The sequence below is a fragment of the Carica papaya genome, chromosome 6, assembly GCF_054855325.1.
Source record: "Carica papaya isolate Zhongbai chromosome 6, ASM5485532v1, whole genome shotgun sequence".
NCBI classification, from domain to species: Eukaryota; Viridiplantae; Streptophyta; class Magnoliopsida; order Brassicales; family Caricaceae; genus Carica; species Carica papaya.
The window spans coordinates 26,791,884-26,814,233 of record NC_142314.1 but is presented as its reverse complement, the minus strand read 5'-3'; the positions used below and the strand labels follow the sequence as shown (position 1 = coordinate 26,814,233).

Below are 22,350 nucleotides of genomic sequence, written 5' to 3'. Positions count from 1 at the left end.
TAGAGCACACCAGGACAAACTCTATGGTTGCGGATCCACTCACTAAGGTTGTTCATGAGCACATCACTTATATGAGTTTATATCTCTTGAGGATATATAGTTTCAGTAGGAGTTTTGTACCTTAGTTGTTCTTCTTATTTAGACATGTCTTTTTGTGAACTTTAGATATGGTTAATGAATATCTGGTTATTTTTTAATTACGAAGAATTTTGTTTATATTATCTCTGAACTTGTTTAAAGATAATCTCATTAAGGTTTAAGGTAGGACCATATGAAAATATGCATGTTCGGATCACATAGCATATAATTCCATACTGCACATCCACACTTGATTCATGTCAATCAGTTATATTGATATACATAACTATTGATAGGTTTAGCTACGATAGTTGTGGCAAAGACCGCTTTAGTCCTACATTGATATAATTGATGGAGCGAATTGTTTAGGGGTGCATTTAGGTATTGATAGCAAAACTCTAAGTACTCATAAAGTTATTAATGCATAATTATAAAGTGACACAAATAGCTCAAGTGGGAGATTATTGGATTTTTTAATCAATTATGTAAGCTTATATATGAGTTTATTGTGTATAAAAGGCTTTTAATTTGGCTCGTTTGAAAGTGATCTATTAAGATTAATTAGAAATTGGGTTTGAATGCATCAAATAAAGTATGAATCTTTTTATGTACATAGACCAAAAATATTATTTTTGATTTTGTGATGGGTAAAATTAAAAATAATAAAAATTTAAGGATATATGTAGGCGATTATGGTCCTCAAATCACACGTCAGGATTTTTTTATTCTATTATCTCGTCACCAGAAAAAAGAAAGTGTGAAAACCTAAAAGATCACATGTTGATTCGGAAGATCTACCACAGAACATGCAAATTTCTTCTACTATAGATTCAAGTACACTTCCGTTTCAGATCTAACCTCTATAATTCATATGAGTATGTTGTTTTATTTTCGGATCTGCATTTAGATCTAGATCTGTGTACATGTTGTTTATGAAAAATCTTACAGTTTATTTATGAGTTTTATTTGAGAATTTTTAGATAATAATAAAAAATAAATTATTTATGAAACTTTCTTTAGAAATTTTTTAAAAGAGTATATTAAAGTGAATTTTTTTTTAGAATCCATCCAAACTGCTATAGTTTCTTGTTTATTCAATCTTTCAAAGTGGAGAGTTAGGAGAGTTTTATTAATATATTTAAGAGTTTATTCTCCTAAATATATCAACTATATACAAAAACTAATTTACTGTATTAAAGGTTTTTCTGTCTTATTAATAGAGATCCTTAGTTTACAACGTCTAAGTGTGTGGTTCTACTTTCATTTTGTTATCTATATTAAAACTAATTCTTTATTAAAGTTTTATTAAATTTTTACTTCTACTCTACCTCTCTCTTCTTAAAAAAGTTTACCTTATTTCTTTCTAAAGACTCTCAAACACACGATAAATAATTGAATATAAAAGCTTAGAGGAGTTTGAATGGGTTGCAAGAAATTATTTTAATTTATTCTACTAAAAAACTCTTAAATAAGTTGTAGATATTTTACCATGTCTTATTCGCCTTAATTCTTAAAATAAAACTCCCAAAAGTACACCTTACTATCCAAAAAAAAAAAATCTCATCTACTGGAGTTGGATTTTCTTTTTACTTATAGAGAATGATCACATTCATTCTTAAAGTGAGACACTTTTTTGAAAAAAAAACAAATATAGAGCTACATCACTTATAAGTAAAACTCTCAAACACATCGTTAGTCTCAAATAAAATTGGAAAATCCCCCTTACTCTTTAATAATAAAGTCATCTACTGAAGTTGAAAATATTTTGATTTTACCTATTGTGTCTCTCAATTATGATCGATATTACATTTTAATTCTATTTTCTTTTATAAATTAGTTTCTTGAAGTTTTGTGTGTGGTTTAAAAGGCTAAATTTATTAATAAATAGATGAAAAACTACATTTAGCTTAGTTCGTGTTTGGAAAAGATAAAAAAACTTAACACCCTAGTCTCATCACTCACTCTCTCTTCCTCAATCTCTTTATTGAAACCCCCAGCATTACCCAATCCATATAGTAAAATCAAAATTAATTAAACAAAGAAATATCGTTCTTTCTTGCTTATGTCTCTTTCTTTTATCTCCTGCTCACTCCAAATCCTAATAACTAAACGGCGCAACTGCTACGAAATAAATAAAAAATATATTATATGATAAGTGAAAAATAAACCAATAATTTAAGAGATCTTGAGAAATAAATTGGAACAAGATAAGAAATTAATAAATATGAAAAAGGAATCATAAAGTTCCAAAAGACATACAGCGAATAAGTGATTAGAAAAATTCCAACTATTCATTTTCTTTGCTATTAAACCATCTTAGAACCCTAAATAAAAAATGATTATTCACTTTTATTCCATGAAAAGACAATTGATTTACTCCTAAGACCCACAAAAAACTATTTAATTTTTCATTTTGATTCGACGATACATGCCACTTTAATTTCTAAAATTTAACCATATATATCACTTCAATGTCAAGAGCGACGTTGTTTTCACCTCAATGAATATGGTAAAATACAGATGCAATTGGGATAAAACAATTAATATCAAATCATGTTAGATTACATGAAAAAGATCTACAAAAAGATTTTTTTTTTTGTTTGAGAAATAAGATACTAACTAAAAGTATCGGAACGAGACACAGAGAGAGAGAGAGAAAGGAGTTAAAATGAACAGAGACATAGAGGAGAGAGATGAAGGAAAAATGGATGAAAGAGGATGATGGGGAGGAAGAGGAAGTACAACTATCTTTGCGTTTCTTGTGACAAGTAATGAACTAAACAAGATATAAGAAATTAAGATTATGTCCAAATTAAAACTTAGATATTATTTATAATTTGAAATAAAATAAAAAGTTTGGTGGCTATTTTATAGTGAAAAAAGTATTTAGAATTAAAAAAAAAAAAAAAAAAAAAAAAAAGTAATGTTGTTTATACTTTTAAGATTAGACATTGTATTTGTTCAAATACTTTTTTACTTATAAAGTAGGAACCAGTTTTATTATTAAATTCAAAAAAAATTCTTAAATGATTAAAATACGGCCGTGTTACTTATATATAAAATTAATAATAACAAAAAAGGAAAAAAGAAAATTTAGTTAACATAATCATAAAATTGGGTAACAAAAATGGTAGATTTTTTTTTTTTTTTTAAAAAAAAAAAAGAGAGAGATTTGGTAAATGGGATTTAGATGGTAGATTATCATTTAATTATGGAAAAATATGATATAATATATAGTATTGTGACAAATAAAGAAAAATAGTAAGGGGGGGTTGACTTTTGAGATAGAGCTTATCTAGCAATCCTTTTTTTCCGGAATTAATTGCCGTAAGTTACCTTTGAAATTTTGTGTCACACATTACGGGCGTTACATGACGGCAGCAAACAAAAAATATAATAATAATAATAAAGTGGGAGTGGGGAAAGTAATATAGTTTAGTGTATAAATTAATTAAAAGAGGGGGGATTGGGAATTAAAAAAGAAAATGGGGAGGAAGATTGATTTGAAGAAGATAGAGAATTCATCGAAATGTCACGTGACCTTCACAAAGAGAAGAAACAGTCTTATTAAAAAATCCTACGAGATCTCTGTTTACTGTGGAGTAGATGTTTTGTTCCTCACTTTCTCACCTTCTGGTCGAGTCACTCACTACTGTAGCCGACAAAGGTTTTCAATTTTTGTTAATCGATTATGAATAATTTCAACTCTCCAATTCGATTTGAAATTTCTTCTCTTTGTTTCCAGGATGGAAGATGTGCTGCAACGCTATATCAATATGCCGTCTGACAAAAAGCACCAGTACGGACAAATTCATCATTATTTCTTCTTCTTTTTTTTTTTTTTTTTTTTATGTTTGAATTTCTACTGACGGCTTTCTGAATGTTTTGACTGTCGGATTAATTAATCAGAAATATAAAGAATTTTGAGGTACTTTTTAATTGTTATTTTCTTTTAGTTTAAATTAATTAATTCTCTCTTCTTCTTTTAATTTATTTTTGTTTGATTTGCAGGGGAAGCTTCAGAAGCTTCAGCAACTTGACCACATTAGGGGTGACCACAATAAGTTGCACTACCTCAGTAACAAGTTCGTCCCTCCCGTCTCTCATTTATTTATTTATTTATTTTCACTTCCAACTGTATATATATATATATGTGTGTGTACACATACACACACACACATAAGTGTAAGTGCATAGATCTTCCACAGATTCGACGGAAATTTTTCATTGTTAATAATTGATGTATAAATAACAGAGCTTTATAACCTAATCACTTCAATTTTATTTGGTTAGGAAATAAATGAGAATTGAAACAAAGTTAAAATTGAATAAATTTCTTACCCATTAAAATTATGTTAAACATAGAAAAAGAAGAGATAATTGAACCCAATAAATTCTTAAAATTAATTTTCAAAAAAAAAAAAAAAAAGAAAACATAGAGTACTCAAATTAATGTTTTCTAAATTTTGTTAATGAAGGTTATAATGGTATATGAGCTCTTATTGTTCCATGTGATAATGTGTACTTATTTATCTCTCCTTAGATGGAGAGACTTTTTAATGACAAAATCCTAAAAATGGATAATATCTCAATTGAAAATTCACTCAAGACTTTTGGACCCTTCATCTTACTTCTTATTGCTTAGTTGCTCCTATAACTCTACAGAATATTTACTAATGGTATATTACCCTCGTTCCTAAAGAACAAAATGGTATATTATCCTCGTTAGATAGATTTTATCCTTAAAGTTACACTTTACCTATGAAAGGTTTTGCATCCTTTATAAGTAAGTTCATTAAATTGTTTTATCATCTATTAAAATGCAATGTACTAGCTTTTGTATGCCAACATATACGAATGGTTAACTAGCCTGTTGATTGTTACATTTTCTTGTTTATAATTGTTTTATTATATAAAGAGAGACAATAATTTTATTATATTTAATGGTACCTCTTTAAAAGCTTTAAATGAACTGAAAGAATATGTTTTACATCTGTTTGTCTCTTTCGTATATACCTTCCATAAGATTATAATTCAATTGTTTTTCTCCTTCCAATGCACATATCGCCACTGCCGTATGTTGACAATGCTATCATGTTTGGAATCTGGGAACTATTCTGGTCAACTTTAGAATAAGAGTAAGTACTATATATGGACGCTTACGTCAATGCATGCATACGTTTTTGCACATGCTTGAATTCATACTATATACGTGTACGCACTTATGTATATACATGACTGCATGTGCTTAAATTTTCTTTACATATGTGCATGGCGCATTTTGTTCGTATCTGTCTAGATTTTGTTACTTTTGAAGTTCAATTTTTTGAAAAGTTCAAAATTCAATTTATTATATAATCGTAAGTTCATGTAACGTACCTAAGTTTATAAGTTATAAGTACGCAAAAGAATAAAATATATATAATTAGAAGATTAAAGTTATAACCCTTGATACCTCCTTCAAGTTGATGGTGATAAGGAACATCGGAAAAGCTTATCATGGCATTTAAGGATTATTGGTGTTTTTAACAGCTTTAATGACAACATTAATAATTTACTTGGAGCTTAACAAGATCTTAACTTAGAGTTTCTAGGAAGAAACTTGTTTTCAAATAAATTAGTAGTCAAATCTCGATACATTCGATATGTTCATGAATGATGGGGATTAGATGCAAAGTACATGATGTAAATGTTACTGCATAATAGGGTAAGAGTAGTGTAGTGGAAAATATAACTCATAGATAAGGAAAAAAGCAAGCTATTCTCGATTGTGTTATTAATAATTGTCTAATAGTACTCACTATCTCTATTAATAATTAGGTTATGGCAAGTTGTTTCTTCACTTGCGAAGATAAATGTTGAACGCATTTATAGACAAATAGTCCTTAAAATAGCCTACCAATTGTCATTAGTGAAACACTTTAAAGAAAAATCACAATTAGAGAAATTTAGACAAAATTAATTGGTACCCTTTACGTAATGAAACATATGTTTATGAAAGCCAATTTCTTAAGATGACTGATGCAATATATTGATATTGTTTGTTGATTGAAAAAAGTCATGTTAGGCAAAATTAACATTGCATACTAAAAGACTCTTCTTATTTGATAAAATGGATAAGGATAAGGAAGTAAAGAAACACTTAGTGAAGGACCCCTTGATTAGCACAAATGTTAGAACTACTTAACACTATCCATTTTGTTGTTTGTGAAAATATTTGTAAGATACTTCTTTTAGGATACAAGCATATTATTAGTGGAATGAGTGACTTCCATACTCAAGAAAAAGTACAAACAACCAAGTTAGTTCGTTACAAACTCAAATTCCAATTTATATAGGATGGAAGAATAACACCATATATGTTACCTATAAAAAAATAATTTTATCAACATAGATAAGAATTGAAAGATAACCATTTTTGAGGTAATAGATAAATAAATGAAGCCATTATATCAAATTGTTGGAGACTCTAATAAAAAGAAACATGAAAAGCAAGTAATAGACAAATTAAAGTAAATTTTACCATGAGATTAGAGGTCTTCATAAAATATATGTCACTCATTCTTGTTGATAATAGCCTTTAGTGAGTAGTTGGTCTTTGTAACAATCAGTATTGTCATTAAATTTGCACTTGATGCAAAAGATCCACATATTCTTAATAATAATATAGTTAATAGGCTTCGACACCAAAGATTAAGAGTTATTTGAGAGTAAAGCTTGTACCTCATCATTCAAAGGCTATGTCATATCTTATATTATTTATTTTATTAAAGCTTTTTATTATCCCTAATTACCATTGCAATTCAAGAGGGGGTAAATTTATTCCTCAATCTAACTTTTTAACAATTTTAAATTCATTAAGTTCATATGATGTTTAAAAAAATTCAACTCAAACTTAATTAATACAACTCAATGATAAAATATGCAAGAACATTAAATAAGAGTAAGCGAGAGAAGATACAGTCACAACTTATAGAGGTTTGGTTGAATACAAGTCTATATCCTCTTTTCAAGTATTTGATCTAAGAGTTCCGTAAATAACTTCCTCAATTACAACCATTTGTTTTCCCAGATCTACTAGTTATTCGTCTCATATGCTTATTATTCTTAGCGTTAAGTTCATCTTTTCAATGTTTATCTCTTCCAATGCCTAGCTCACCCTTATAATGTTTTTATACTCGAGGCCAAACTCAACCTTGCAAGTATTTTCTTAATTTTTTTATCTAAAAGAGGTTATATTTCTTTCTTATAAGATTCATTAGAATGAATTGAAGATTTCAAGATTTTTTATCACAAAGAGTAGTTTTACAAGTTAAAACTTAAAGATTTCAAATTTAAGGCTCAACATGAGGAGAAAAATAATCTTTTTGAGTTTCATTCTGTAAAGGCCTTAAAGTTACAACACATGAAGTAAACAATGGTATCTAAAGGCATTTGGATAGAGGTATTAGCAAGCTAGGCCATGATATCACGCCCTAATTCAGGTTCGTCTAGAATCGTTGGTGGGGTTGTGGCTTTCTCTAGTTCTAAATTGGTATAATGTGATGTGTGATGTTGTTACCTCCTTCATAAAGCCTTACTACCAAATTGACTAGAAGTAAGGGATATTTTATTTTCCCAAGATGGTGTCTTTTCTCATAAAAGGCTTTGAAAAAGTACTTCCCTATGTAGATATACACCCATTGAGTGGTGTTGAAGGAGATGTCAGGGTTTTCTCCTCTGACGTAAGAGACTATTATATAATAATTCTTTAGTGTTTTTGAGAACTCTTTTTCTTTCTCATTGTCGTGGAGGATGTTTTTGATAAATGGATTGAGGGATGCATTAAATAGTTAGAGTTGGTTATTGTAGTATTTGTAGTGGTATATTTTTCACATGGAGAATGAGTGCATGGGTGTAAAGGGAAAAGAAAAGAGGATGTCAATTAAGAAATATCCCAAATGGCTAATGTAACCTAAAAAGGAGGTATATTGCTTATGTTCCTTTTGATTAGTCGTCTTTTCTTTATATAATCACATGAATAGGCCTCCTTCACTTGAATTCAACTTTTAATTCTTGATGAATTAAAAATTTTTGTTTCACTTTATTGTTATCGTCTTTTGTCTCCTGAGTAAGCTTTACAAACTTTCTCTAGAAATCTTTCATAGAAAACCTTAGATAATCATGTAAAGTCATTATAAAAGCTTGCAAGGATTTGGGGAGGGAAGGGGGGGTATTTCGATCATTTCTCATCCCTTATTGGTAGGGATGGCATTCAGTTATAATTCATTTGTCCATGGAAAAGTAAGGATTTCCCATAAACCATTTAAATTTGGAAGGGTTTACAAATGAGATTAATATAGACAAGGAACATTTGAATTTAAAGAAATGTTATTATTTAAATCGATGATAGCAGCTGACATGGCATTTAAATTCGAACTTAGAATAGAATAATGATACTTGATCATATTTGAATATGAATTCTTAAGTAATGGAGCTCCAATCAAGACAGTAGTAATTTAAACTCAAAAGCTTGATGTGCAACTATATAATAGGATTTAAACTCACCTTAATTTTGGAGAACTCGAATAATAGTAATTGTGATACACATCAACTATGAAAAAAAGGGCATGCTTATTTGGAGCTTTAAGCCCATGATCGGTTGCTCGTTTAGATAGTTGAAAATAAGTTACTATTTGGACATGATAAGCTACATTATAGTGTGAGATAATTCAAAAGAGACTGAAAGATAAAGATTTAGTGTTAAGAACATGAATGAGCAAAAGATTTATGAGTTAGATTACAACTTCAATAAAGTGTTAGAACCTAGTGACGTGGAAGTGTGGTAGGTCCAAGAGTGCAAGAACCTATCAAGAATATGATTTATCTTCCTTTGTATCGTACAATTTCGTTCATTATATTGCGAACATTTAATGTGACGACTAATGTTTTTATTTAAGGAATTACTAAATTTCCTAAGTCACTTGCCAATTAGAGCAAAAATTGATTAGTTTTTAATGAAACTGAAAGTCAATAAGTTAAGAAAGATGGAAAATAAATTGAATAAATCTTTATTACTTAACCATAAGAAAAATAAAAAATAAATTTGTAAATAAGTAATACAATTATGAGAATAGAAAATAATGGTTGACAGAGAATATAAAATAGTGATAATCATTACTATAAACTATTGAAGCAAGAGCTTAAAGATTTAAAGTATGAATTCTAATGCCTTATTATGAGCAGTGAGTAAGACCTTAAAGAATAATATGGATATATATGCTTTAAGTGTATGGTTGAATTCTCATTCTATATGTGTGTACATATGCACGTGTAGAGATAGAACGTATAGTTTAGTGTATACTTGAATGGTAGTCGTGCATATTTGAATGTCCATGTATCCTTTCTATTATAGGTGCCTATGGTATCTGCATGTGTGCTTATATTTTCCTTTATATATATGTGCTTACATTTTCCTTTGTATATATGTGTATTTGTATATTTATGTCTGCATGTACTTCCCTTTTGATTTCATTATTATGTCACTAAATTGATTGTGATTTTTTATTAGAACCTTGAGCTACAAATTAAGAAGGCTAATGTGGAACTTGAGATCACTGAGGCCAATCTCAAGTAAGTAAATGTAGTGACACAAAATATCCTTCGTACAAGATTCGCTACATATATATAAATATGTATGTCCATTTGTGTGATTTCAATCAATTAACAGTTTATATATGTATTGTTGTTAAGGGAGTATGAGCCCGAGAAAGAGAACAAGTCTTCAATGACCCAACTCATGTGGTGTGAGAAAAATCTGAAAAATACTCTGAATCGAATCACAAACAGAAAAGTTTGTCCTTCACCTTCACCTTAATATTCAAACTAATTAATATATATTATACAACTAGTTATTTATGGATATATACACTTAAAGAAATTTATTTTTTACTTATTTTTTTCTCTTTCCTTCTTATTTTGTTTTCAGCAAGATTTGTTGCTTGCGAAGCTGTCATCCTCAAACGGGCATTTCTCGATCGTGGGGGTAATTAATGATAATTCATTAACAGATGTTAAAATTATATGAATGAGAAATAGATTCTGTCTCCTACTTAATTCAAACTTCTATTATGATAATGGTTCTAATCAATAATTTAAAGAATGGAACCTAAAATCTGCATTCTTCTGTTTAAGATATATAATCAACTGATCATTTCTATAGTTAGTTTAAACTTTTTGAATACTTTTCATAATCAATCATTTAGCATATTATCAATAAGTAGAGATCAAACTGTGTTAATCTATTTGTGCATGAGAAAGGTGTGTATAAATAACAAATGCTTTGAATCTTTTGCATTAATTTGAAGTTTTCCATTATTGCTGGTGTTTTGGTTATATGAGCTAAGCAAATAATTAACTGATGATATGTACACACACATGTATGTAAATGATCAGAATCTAGAGAAGAGACAAGTTGAGGCACCGTTGTTTTCCAACAACTCAAGTGGGAATAATACTGACCAGCTGATGATGAACGTTGATGAACAAAACCTTATAAGCAACTCAAGTGGGAACAGTATTGATCAGTTGATGATGAACCTGTATGATCAAAACCTTATAAGCAACTCCTCAACTGGGAATAATATTGATCAGCTGATGATGGACCTGGATGATGATCTGCTCATGAATATCCAAGATGATTCCTTCATCAATAATTCCAGTCCCTTGAGGTTTATCATCATTATCTTTTTATTATTCAATCTGATGATATATATATACATATTTATATATTTGTATATATATTGTTGAATACAAAATGCTTGGCTTCGTGTGTTTGAGTGTGTATGTATGTGTGTGTGTGTGTGTGATTGATGTGTGTATATGTATACAAACACACACATACAGGAGACAAGTTGCAGAACTTGAAGGTGATGATATTAATGGAATTGGCAACCAAAACGGTGTCGTTCCTCCTCAAGCCTTCACTTCTACCGAGCAGCATCCCTTATCTTCCTCATCTCCAGCTCTGCAGTCACTTCAACCAAGTAATGGTTTCTTCAATGTCCCATCTGATAATCAGGTAATTACTTACGCACTAATATTTATGTGTATATATATATTTAGAGCCAAAATATGTTATAATATAATCTAAATAAAGTTATCTAAAATATGTATCTAAATAAATAAATATGCACTTTTTAAAATTTACCTTTAAGTGAAAAATGTACTTGAGTAAGTAAGTTATAAAATATAACTGACAGTGATACCGTATTAGATTTTTCAAAAGTTAGATAATGCTTAAAAATAATTATCAAACATATATTTAAATAAGTATGAATATTGTATTTTATATTTGTAGTATGAGATATTATATATATATATATATATATATATTCAATAAAGATAATGTATATTGATACACATAACTTATATTTACTTTTTGATAATACTATGTAGTTTATTAATTCGATGACAATGGATGACATGACATCTCTTCTTTCGATTGAGCAGTGCTTCAGAAATATAGATAGCTCTTCCGTGGTATGTATAATTTTTTTAATTTTTTAAATGAAAAACTAAACTTATATTCTTATATTTGATTGATTAAGATATTATTATAAAAATATATTTGAAAATAGGACAAATGATTTTATTAAGAAAATATATATATATATATATATGAAGATAAATTATGAGTTAGTTTTTTACTATTCCTCTTATTATAATTTAGTTCTTAAAATTATTTTAATTTGTCACTCTTTTATTTTATATAATTTAAAATTTTTTTCTAACAGAAAATGACAAATGTTTTTTTTAAAAAAAAATATATATTTATGATTTAAAAAATTTATTAAAAATCATCTTTTTAATTAAACAATTTTATTACTTTTGTAATTACATATTTAATAAATATTGAGAGAACAACAAAAAATATATTTTATCAATTTAAATCATATTTTTTTAGAAAAGAAAAAAATATCAGCCCATGTAATTCCCAATAGTCTAATGAATAATAATGTATTAATCTTTTAAAAGCTACAGGTACCAGTGGGAGTAGTAATTGATGAGACACCATACACAATAGACCAACAGTTTCAAACAGAGGCATCTGAATTCAACTGGGAAATTGTATGAACTCTTTATTTATGTTACCTTTTGGTTAAGCTTTTATTCAATGTTAATTTTGACTTCTTCTTCTCATTTTCTAACCTAATAATAATGCATATGTGTGTTTAATTTATTAGAACACTGGAAATGTAGAAAATGGTACAACGTCAATGATGAACTATACTACTTATCTAAATAAGGAAAATTTTCCAACTGGTCTTGCAACTTATGAATCTACAGAGACTATTACGTCTCTCGATAACAATAACTGGTACGTTTACTTTTTTTTTTTATTATTATTATAAATTTTATCTAAAAATCAAAACGTACTTTAGGATTATAAATAATTAATTAATTGTTATAACATCTATTATAGTTACTTAAATATTGTAATATTATATATTAATAGTTGTTTAATGTTATTTCTTATTTTTTTGAGGAACCTGTCGCCACTACCGGAGCATGGCAACCTACATGGTGGGAATGATCAGTCTTCTATTAATCAATTGAATTTACCACCAATGACTCCATCTGACCTTTATTTCAATAATATTTTTTTTCCTAATCAGGTTTGAAAATTAATTTTCACAATTTTAAGTATTAAAATTTATTTTGTGATACGTAGGAAATGACATTCATAAACACTCTATTTAATATTAAAATTCATACCTGAAGAATTTTTAACTTTGAAAATATGATGTTTTCAATTCTTTATCTCTCACCATTTTTGTACACACACATGTGATTGCAGCGTGAGATAGGAGACAAGGAGGTATGGGGTTTTGGAGGAAACAATGTGGAGGATAATCAGCAATGTCATGACAACATGTTTGACTGAAGATTTCAACTTTGGAAGATTTTGAAATTTTAATCTCTTTCTAGTTTAGAGGAGAATAATTATATCTATGAATGTTGATGTTAAATTCTTGATGAATTTATATATTTATGCACAAGTGAAAATTTAAAGTACAAACACATGTTTTAATGATATTTATTAAAAAGTTGAGAGCCATTAAAAATATATGTCTTGAGGATAAATATATGATCGTGTGATATAATTGTTATCATAATATTATTTTGATTAAAATATTGTTAATGTAATTACTAAATGTAAATACATTAAATTTTTATTTATTATATGTTGCTCAATATTAATGTTATTTGTGATGTTGATAACATTCCAATAATTATCAAGAAAAAAGCATTTTAATAAAATTATAATGATAAACATTATTTACAAGATATCCTTAATTATAAGATCAATAAAGCATGTTAAAAATTATATATACATATACTTAGTATAAAAAGAATTGCACCCAAATGAAATGTTTGATCACACCTTAACACTAATATATATATATATATTATAACAATCTTGGGACCAATATATTTTTGCATAAACTTTTTATGATCATTAATGATATTGCATTATACAAAACCAATCACACTCAATGTGATCAGATCATTATTGTTATAATCCCATTCAAGAAATTGAAATTCTTGAATTTACGTTTTTATTCTTAGTTTATTTATAATTAAATAAATTTCATTGATTAAATATTCTATTTATTATAATCACAAAGTACATAAGACTGATGGGGTAATTTTAGGATTAGCGATAATTAGTTTTAGAATGTGATTAACAAAAGCCTCTTATTTTAAAACTATTAAAATAAGTAACGTAATTTTAATATAACAAAACAAAATTAATCAGTACCCTTATCTGAATCCAACGGCCAGGATTTATTCTTTTCTAAGTGGGCCCTTCTTCTTCCTATCTACTTTCCACGGCAATTTCAAACTGCTAGATAGACCTTCCGACCTCACTGACAACCAAGATAATAAATGGCGGTCTCTGCTTTCGCCATAACTACAACCTCAAACCTTCCCCCTTTTCAAATCTGTAACTTCAAACCGGCTTCCTCTTATTCGCTACTTCCATGCTCTTGCTCTTTACCTTCTTCTTCACCAGATGCAAATGGGAATCAATTGAATTTGAAACCCGCCTCGAATAAATTTGCCGTCAAGAAATGTATATTCGATTCGGGTATCGGGTTATTAGCAGCTTCAGTTCTTGCCTGGTCACCATTGGATGCTGACGCGACAAGGATCGAGTACTATGCCACTGTAGGAGAGCCTTTATGCGAGTTCAACTTTGCACCGTCTGGGCTTGGTTACTGTGATGTTCATGTAGGGGCCGGCCAGGAGGCCCCACGCGGTGAGCTCATCAATGTTAGTAGGCTAGTTTTGATTTGTGTCATTTCCTTTTTTTTTTTCCTTTTTTTTATTTCTGAAAATCTGCTGACATCTCTTTATCCAACATCTTAGTTTAGTTGTAACTTTTCTGTTCCTTAGACTATGCATCAGTGAAGGAATGGTGATTGAGGAAAGAGGAAAAGAATCGATGTTAAGAAAAAATGATAGAGGATTTTTTCCCTCAATAATTGTTATATTTCTGTTTGGTTAAATTTTGAAGACAATGTGTTGTTTAAAAAATAGTCATTAATTTGTTTTAGAAGAAGAATTATCATTGTAATCCCTAGATTATATTATGAAAATGCATTAACTATATTGAATACTACAGTAATTTTTGTTATAGACAAATATGCATACAAGTGAAGTAGGCATCTGCAATTTCGTGAAATGTCTACTGTTATGTTATTGGTAGGTTCACTACACTGCAAGATTTGCTGATGGGACTGTCTTCGACAGTAGCTATAAACGTGCTAGACCTCTTACAATGCGCATTGGTGTTGGCAAGGTATGATGTTATGATGCTGTTAAAATATTAGCTCAATCAAGTTTCATTGGCAATATAGTGGCCTGAAATCTAATAATATACAATCATATTGAACAATGTTTGGACATTCTAATGCTAAGGCAAGAGGATCAGTATTTTATGTATTCCTTTGTAGGTAGAATTCCTCAACTTGTTATTACTTCCTTCTTTTAGTATATTTTTTCTTTTGATTAAAAAAAAAAGAAGGATCTTTATTTCAGAAAAAAAAAAAAAGGAAAGGATCTGTTTTTGACTTCCTGAATATTTGAAGAACATTCTTGTGTCCTATTGCTACCCCTTTGTCATGTGTTAGATATGATTCCACGGAAAAGGAAAATACAAGCAAAATTATTCAACAGAAGTTTCATGCTTGGGAAGAAGCAGTGGATGCTGAGTGCAGCAATGTGTGAAACTTCATCTAGGAAAGAGAGATGGACTTTGTCTTGTGAAGTCGTATATATGTGTGCTTGCATGTGGTTCTAGCTGCCTCCTAGAGGTCAAGTAGTAACACCTTCATGATTCTGCCAATTTGTTGGCTGTTAATTTGGTACCTGCAAAGTTAGGAAACTAAAGTACTTTGTCGCTTCAAATTGTGGCAAGCAAATTTATTAGTGGGAATAGTAACCTACCTGTATTAGCTCATAATCAGAGGCCAATAAAAATAAATAATATAGCAGTTGTAATGAATAACGCCTGCTGTATAAAGTTTGGTTGACATTTTGAAATGTGATTCAGATACCATATGCTTAATGCTTGTCCTATGTGAAAACATAATAGGACAGCTGTTGTTCAGTTATAACTCCTCTTGGGCATTCCTATATCTATGTATTAACAATCTGCTGGCAATTGCTCTAATTATAATATCTTTCTGTATTCAGGTTATTAAGGGATTGGATCAAGGGATTTTGGGGGGTGATGGAGTATCTCCTATGCATATAGGTATGAAATCTGTAGGTTAATTGTCTTGATGTTTTCTCTGTTTTATTTTTAGCGTGCTGGTTCAGATCTTCTGAAGAATCATCATTGTACAAATTTTACGCAGGTGGAAAGCGCAGGCTTCAGATCCCACCACACCTAGCATATGGACCAGAGCCTGCTGGATGCTTTTCAGGTGACTGTTTGCACTACACTTGACTCCAATCATCTGTTTTCCCATCTCGTTCTCTCCCTTTCCCTCTCTATAAAAGTCTGTGTCTGTTGATATTTTGGTAGTTTGTAGAAAAAGGCATACGTAACTGCAGCATTAAGTGATTTTTAAAATGATTGTTTGTGCATTGAAACCTGTGCTGTTTATGTAGGTGACTGCAACATACCTGGCAACGCAACTCTCCTCTATGATATAAAATTTGTTGGCATTTACTCTGGGAATGCAAAGTAAAAGCAGTTGAAAGAATGAAGAGTAGAGGCACCCATATAGATCAAGTGAGTTTCTTTTAGCAATTCCAACTGATACTCAACAGTGTTGTATGAGTTGAGATGAGGATCCAGTTACTGACTACTAAAATATAGGCAACTCTTGCTTTGCATGTTTTCTGACGATGGGAGATTGAAGCCCTATAAATTGGTGAAACCTAAGCGTGGGATGCCTATTTCTCCTTTGTGGTAGAGAACAGAAAGAATAAGTTTTTTGTCTCCCTTGTGCAATATTGTGTCTGTCCTACATGGACCTTGATGGAATACTTTAGAATATAAAAAATAAAGGTAAATCTTTTCCTATAAACTTAAGTTTTTAGGATAATTAGTTATCTAATGACATTATGTTTTGCAGCATTAAAATTTAAAGTTACTAGGTTCAAATCTTGGTAAAATTCTATGGTTCATCTGTTTGTTGCCCATTGTTAGAACTTGCGCAAAGTCTTTTGTTTGGCCTAATATTTGTTTCGATTTTTATTCATGTGTAAACTGAATAAACAATTAAATGAAACCAAATTATTTTGGTGAATAATACTTCCCTTCTCTATTGCTTAAACAGTAAAAAGATTAGCCTGCACTGATTTGAGTTCAATTTGTGTTTAACACCCGAGTAGAGGACCTTGGTTCTCCATTCAGAAATCCAGGAGTTCTACTGAAGCTTTAGAAACCCCATGGGATGTTTCAGTAAAATCATTGACTTGTGGCTTCCTCATTACCTGAAAATTGCTTGTTTGATTATGGTAATTCAGATCTATTTCCTTTCTTATGATTGTCATCCTAAAACTGAAAGTCATCACCAGACTAGAGTAGTCACGTGTTAGGTGGATATTGTGGTCCTGGATGATCTTATGCACATGGCTTATTATGCATACTGGAGATACCTAGTACACAATGGTTGTTTAAAATTCAAAATGTTGTAATAGTGAAACTTTTAGTAGCAATACGTCCAGATCCCTAAAAGCATGAACCATTTTTTGTTAGATATCCCTGAAGCTGATGCTAGAACTGATGTTTGATTTATGTTTTTCTGATTCCGTGATGTTAGCTTCAAGGGGCTATCTCTCAATGTTGCCTGGAAAAAATGCTTGAATCTGAAGCCAAAATTGGAAGGCACAAATACTATTGGGGATGTCATGGGAAGAGATATGCCCATGGTGCACCACCTCACATGTGGCGTTTCTGGAACAAAGTAACTCTTGTGTTCTCAGAGAAGCTTTTGATGATCCTGACTGATTTCTCCAGCCATGTGTTTGTGTTATATGTAAATAGCTTTACTATTCAACAGCCTAAGTTTGTTTTACCTACGATATCTTGTTTTTGTATGTTTTCCTGAGCATTGACTTGAGTAAGATTGTAATAGATGCCGATTTGGCAACTTTGGAAGTTGATCGAATAGAACATAACAACTCCGGGAAGTGTATGCCCAAATATGGTGATACTGGACGAGGTATTAGAGTACTACAGTAAAAATAATATGGAATGGGATAAAAGTAAATTAAGCAGCAATCTGAAGAAAGTATTCACTAGCATCAAATACTAAAAACACTACCCAGGAAAAGAAAAAGGTACAAGGAGCAAGACGGAATTCAAAGACGTGATTAACCAAGTGTAGATATTGTGAGTAGAAAAGGGGAATTACATAAGAAAGCAAGCATTCCGGTTGTCATCACTGAAGTTGGAAACGTAATGTCGTCGAGCTTTCTCACATAACCTGGTGGTGCCTTCTTGTTGTACGCCTGGTCCGTGTACGGATGAGGCAGCATGTGGTAAGGAACACAGGGCCAAATCTCTGCATTTTTCCCTGTTGATTTTGCCTTGTTCAACACTTTGTTTATTTCCACAAACCCTGTTACTGTCACCTTATGCTGCTTCCTGTTCATGTCAAGAAATTTTACTCCTGCATATATAAATCTATTTCAATACTCAGAAGTCAGAAAATGGAGAGATATACACCATATTAATTATATAGCTTTTAGAGAAGAGGGCTTTTTTAACCTTCAGCTCGCACCCATCACAGTCCATTCTAAACTTCAGCTCCACCGTCTGCAACTGCTGTTGCTGCTTCTTCTTCTTCTTCTTTCTTCCCATCAAATGACATAAATACTTCAAAGTTCCTCCAACTCCCATTTTATCATAGAAAACTCTAACCAGGGAAGGATTTTTATAGCACAATAATGGATCCCTTTCTTGCCTTTTAACAAACAAAGTGAAAGAAAGACTTAGGAGGCTCTTCTCTTGCCTTTTTTCACTTAGTTTCTCAATAGATCATTTTAAAAAATAATAATGACAAATTCTAGGCTTTTTTTCACTTGCTTCTCGGTAAATCGTTTTAAAAAATAATATGAAGTAAATTCACAAACAACAAATGTTAGCTCCTCTAGGAGTTCAAATGAGTTTGAAGACTTCATAATTGTGATTGTTGTTATTATAGTGTTTACTAAATAAACTACATGTGATATATGAAAGATAATGTTCTAACTATCTTATTTCATAAATTATTATTCTCGATAATAATAAAGATAATTTTTTTTATTTATTTTATCATTTTATTGCTTACATATGAATTTTAAAATTTATTTAAATAATAAATATCAAAAGACTGTAATGAAAATATGATAATGATAGGTTCATAACAATAACATTTATTATCTACAAATATAGTTTATAAAAACTATAGTTATAGGATTAAATGACATGGACATAATTAGATATGAAAATATTAGTAAACAATATACTACTTCTTTACGAGATATTAATAAATGACAATATAACAATTATTTGTTCGTTATAAGAATAATGACTCAAAAAATAGACTCTTACATAAAATTTTTACGTGTAAATAATACTTTACACACTAATAGTTGTGTAGAATTATTCTTCAAACTAAACTTCATCATAGATAACTTACAAAGTCTCTTGTAGTTATGACATGATTCATACACAATTTTACATAAGATAGTTACTTCTTACTTGTAAAATACCTGCGCAAAAATAAATGTATCAAATAGGAATTGAGTTTATAAAATTTCTAATAAAGTTAGTATGATGGGGTAAGCTCGGGAAAGATTGAATAGTAATTAGTATGATAAAAATAAAAAAGTCAACAAAAGAAAATGAGTTGTTTGAATATCAATATTAATATCAAGATGCTCCTTAATTTGAATTGAAATTTTGATTCAATTCAAGCCTTTGCTATACTTTAATACTAAAAAGAAAAGTTATTTATATATATCTCGATCAAAATAGTTGTTAAATATAGTTTAGACTATTTATAGTCGTACGAGTAGCGATTGAATTCATTGAATCTTAATTAAAAAAAAAATAGTATTGTATGATAATATATTTTGATAATAATAAAAACTCATATTCATTATATAATGATAAATATGTTTTTCAAAAGTAGTATTGATCCTACGGCTTTGCTATTGTCAAATTCTAATAGCATGTAACTCAAAAATATAATAGAAGAAATAAATATTTATACATGTTGAACTGCTGTAAACAAGTTAAAGATTAATTTTAAAATTTGAAATTATTATATATTATGATATGTCAATAATAGTTTATAGGTTTATTTTAGATCATCAATATAATCATGTTGAGATTCATTTTACTCGAATTGATAAATCTATATTGCTTGCTGAACTATTAAATCTAAAGAGTTACATACTTTAATCTATTATGGGAATTCGAATCACTACACTACGGAAGGTTTATAAATAATGTATCTAAGTGATTCTTGAAATAATTAATGAGACTATTTAGTTTTCAAAACAAATAATTGGGTGAAAAGCTTGAAATAAGCTTAGGTCATGCTTGATTCTAATTAAGTTTATTATGAGTCTTAATCAATTCTAATAGAACTACACTCTAAAAATTTAATTAAATCATTTTGGACCTTAATATATAATGATCTAAACATTTTAGATTATTGTAGTAGGTCTCAAATATAGACTAAACATAATCTTTAATCTCAAAGTCCAAAATACCTCATTAGATTATAACGTATGTTGAACTATGTCCATTAACAACAAGAGAAATGAGAGACACATATTTCTTCCCTCCACTAGTATCCCTCTAAAGCTCAAATCTCTTCCCTTACTGAACCATCCATTGCCCAATTTAATCCCAATGAAAAGTCATAGTCCATAATACATACACAAGCGAACACCCAAAAAAGATGTGATCATAAGATTCTGCCTTCCTCTTACATAGAAATATGTGGGATATTGTTAAGGTACTGAACAATTGTTGGCAGAACTTATTATCAAAATTTACAAACTATTTTCTTTAAGAATACTTTTTACAAATTGTTAATTCTTTTTTCAAGTTTTAGATTTTAAGGTTGTTTTTAATTTTGTTATAATGGTCGACTTTGTTTTGTCTTATGTCTTGTGTGTATGTATGCATTTATCATATAATTAAATGACATGTTTATTAATTTGAGCTTGGTGTTTTGTTTTGGATTCAGTTAATGCTATGTTTGTATCTACCAACTTGAAATACATTTCAGTGTATTATGATTAGGTGTATGGGTCTAGACTATTCAATTTGAATGAAAGAACCTCCCACCTCTACTGCTCACAAGATTGTTGTAAAAATGGCACTTTGTGCTAAATGGGAGCTTTGTAAGTGTATAAGTTTGATGATCATTATGTAACTCTATTACGGATACCGTGAGAGGTCAAATAATTGAGGAAGAAAATGATAAGAGTCTCTTAAGTCGAATAACAAGCCAATTCGAATATAGCAAACAAAAAGAGACAGAGTACTACTTTTAGTAAGCTCATTTCAATATGATATGAAGGTAATAAAAACATAAGGGACTATGTTACAGAAATGTATAATCCTGCAGCAAGACTAAACACACTAAAGCTAGAGTTACCGAAGGACATTCTATTATATTTGGTCTTGTTCTATCTTCTTGCATTATTTAGTACTTTTAAAATAAGTTACAAAAGACAAAAGCAAAAATGGACTCTTACTGAGCTCATTGCTTAGCGTGTGCAAGATGAAGAGAGATTGAAGCAAGATAAAATTAAAAGTACTCACTTAGTCACTTTATTTGATGGTATCGCCAACAAGAAAAGGAAAACGGATAAAAAATGGAAAGAAAAAAAAAAGTTGCATGCAATGGGACTTTACAACCTAAGGCACAAAAGAAAAAAGATAATGTCACTAATTGGTTGTTTTTTAAGAAAGTTGGTTATGTAAAGATTGATGGTCCTAAGTATGTTGAATCGTTTGTTAAGAATGATGACCTTCTCAATTTTCTCGGCCTTCTTTTAAGTTAATTTGACTCTAAAACTATGTTACATTTGGTGGATAGATTCATGTGTAATTGCTATATATGTATGAAAATATAAGGTCATCTAAAGAACCAAAAACCAAGTGATGCTAAAAGAGTCGTATATATAAAAAGAGCAAAAAGAGTTATGTTGAGGTGACTAGTCTATTTAGGTTGCAATTAGAATCAGGTCATAGTTAATAATTGGATAAAACTTCTTATGCACTGTTATTTCGATGAAATTTGATTTTTGTTTCATGTTTGAATAAATCTAGTTATTTTTGTTTAGTTGCAAATGAAATTTTTCATTTCTTTTGTAGTTTTCAAGGGTGATTAGTAATAGTTGTTTCGTTGATGATCTATATAAACTGGATGTTTATGACTCACATATTAGTAAATTCTTGCATCCTAAGTAATAATGGTATAGAACACAAATTATTTGATGAGAATCCATCCATGTTATACCACAAGCATTTCGGACATATTTCTGAATAAATAATCAAAAGACTTGTGCCATACATAATTCTTAACTCCCTTTATTTTTCATATTTCAAAATCTGTATTGAGTGCAATAAGAGAAAACAAACAAAAATCAGGGAAGCTGATATCAGTGAGAGTTGCTAAGCTCAATAACTTTATCTTCGAGGAGGAAAATGTTACTATTCCTACTGTTGCATCTAAAAATTATCAAGTAGTTATATCTAAC

General features: G+C 29.6%; 4 protein-coding genes across 7 annotated transcripts; 3 read left to right on the top strand and 1 right to left on the bottom strand.

Moving 5' to 3' along the window:
- Window positions 1-3,563: 3,563 nt before the first annotated feature.
- Window positions 3,564-4,723, top strand: LOC148253465 (agamous-like MADS-box protein AGL104). Its single transcript, XM_088223385.1, has 5 exons — window positions 3,564-3,745; window positions 3,824-3,877; window positions 3,988-4,006; window positions 4,090-4,167; window positions 4,622-4,723. Exons 1-5 carry the CDS (start codon window positions 3,564-3,566, stop codon window positions 4,721-4,723), a joined length of 435 nt encoding a protein of 144 aa, XP_088079511.1.
- Window positions 4,724-9,523: 4,800 nt separating this feature from the next.
- LOC110826431 (uncharacterized) lies at window positions 9,524-13,053 on the top strand. 2 transcript variants are annotated; one of them, XM_088223256.1, is made up of 10 exons: window positions 9,524-9,690; window positions 9,811-9,910; window positions 10,046-10,102; window positions 10,513-10,787; window positions 10,963-11,137; window positions 11,515-11,598; window positions 12,100-12,186; window positions 12,303-12,436; window positions 12,605-12,734; window positions 12,917-13,053. In XM_088223256.1, exons 2-10 carry the CDS (start codon window positions 9,845-9,847, stop codon window positions 13,001-13,003), a joined length of 1,095 nt encoding a protein of 364 aa, XP_088079382.1. In that variant the 5' UTR covers window positions 9,524-9,690; window positions 9,811-9,844; the 3' UTR covers window positions 13,004-13,053. The 2 variants fall into 2 exon arrangements, with proteins under 2 accessions (XP_088079382.1, XP_088079381.1); XM_088223255.1 differs by having other exon boundaries at window positions 12,094-12,186.
- A 906-nt stretch (window positions 13,054-13,959) lies between these two features.
- Window positions 13,960-17,772, top strand: PNSL4 (FK506-binding protein 16-2). 3 transcript variants are annotated; one of them, XR_015821717.1, is made up of 7 exons: window positions 13,960-14,397; window positions 14,834-14,926; window positions 15,823-15,883; window positions 15,987-16,055; window positions 16,243-16,366; window positions 16,490-16,645; window positions 17,403-17,772. XR_015821717.1 is itself a non-coding variant. In XM_088223111.1 (6 exons), exons 1-5 carry the CDS (start codon window positions 14,011-14,013, stop codon window positions 16,320-16,322), a joined length of 690 nt encoding a protein of 229 aa, XP_088079237.1. In that variant the 5' UTR covers window positions 13,960-14,010; the 3' UTR covers window positions 16,323-16,366; window positions 17,403-17,772. The 3 variants fall into 3 exon arrangements, 1 of the variants encoding a protein (XP_088079237.1); XR_015821716.1 differs by having other exon boundaries at window positions 16,454-16,645; XM_088223111.1 differs by lacking the exon at window positions 16,490-16,645.
- A 74-nt stretch (window positions 17,773-17,846) lies between these two features.
- LOC148253464 (heavy metal-associated isoprenylated plant protein 23-like) lies at window positions 17,847-18,703 on the bottom strand. Its single transcript, XM_088223112.1, has 2 exons — window positions 18,326-18,703; window positions 17,847-18,255 (listed from the first exon to the last, which is right to left on the bottom strand). Exons 1-2 carry the CDS (start codon window positions 18,482-18,484, stop codon window positions 17,956-17,958), a joined length of 459 nt encoding a protein of 152 aa, XP_088079238.1. The 5' UTR covers window positions 18,485-18,703; the 3' UTR covers window positions 17,847-17,955.
- Between the last annotated feature and the right edge of the window lie 3,647 nt (window positions 18,704-22,350).

Coding starts and splice junctions, on each gene's coding strand:
- LOC148253465 (XM_088223385.1), top strand. CDS start 3,564: ATGGGGAGGAAGATTGATTTGAAGAAGATAGAGAATTCATCGAAATGT. Junction 3,746..3,823: donor CACTACTGTAGCCGACAAAG/GTTTTCAATTTT, acceptor CTTTGTTTCCAG/GATGGAAGATGTGCTGCAAC. Junction 4,168..4,621: donor ACTACCTCAGTAACAAGTTC/GTCCCTCCCGTC, acceptor ATCTCTCCTTAG/ATGGAGAGACTTTTTAATGA.
- PNSL4 (XM_088223111.1), top strand. CDS start 14,011: ATGGCGGTCTCTGCTTTCGCCATAACTACAACCTCAAACCTTCCCCCT. Junction 14,398..14,833: donor CACGCGGTGAGCTCATCAAT/GTTAGTAGGCTA, acceptor TGTTATTGGTAG/GTTCACTACACTGCAAGATT. Junction 16,056..16,242: donor GCCTGCTGGATGCTTTTCAG/GTGACTGTTTGC, acceptor CTGTTTATGTAG/GTGACTGCAACATACCTGGC.
- LOC110826431 (XM_088223255.1), top strand. CDS start 9,845: ATGACCCAACTCATGTGGTGTGAGAAAAATCTGAAAAATACTCTGAAT. Junction 9,911..10,045: donor ATCGAATCACAAACAGAAAA/GTTTGTCCTTCA, acceptor TTTTGTTTTCAG/CAAGATTTGTTGCTTGCGAA. Junction 12,187..12,302: donor CTGAATTCAACTGGGAAATT/GTATGAACTCTT, acceptor TTAATTTATTAG/AACACTGGAAATGTAGAAAA.
- LOC148253464 (XM_088223112.1), bottom strand. CDS start 18,484: ATGGGAGTTGGAGGAACTTTGAAGTATTTATGTCATTTGATGGGAAGA. Junction 18,256..18,325: donor AAGCCCTCTTCTCTAAAAGC/TATATAATTAAT, acceptor TTTATATATGCA/GGAGTAAAATTTCTTGACAT.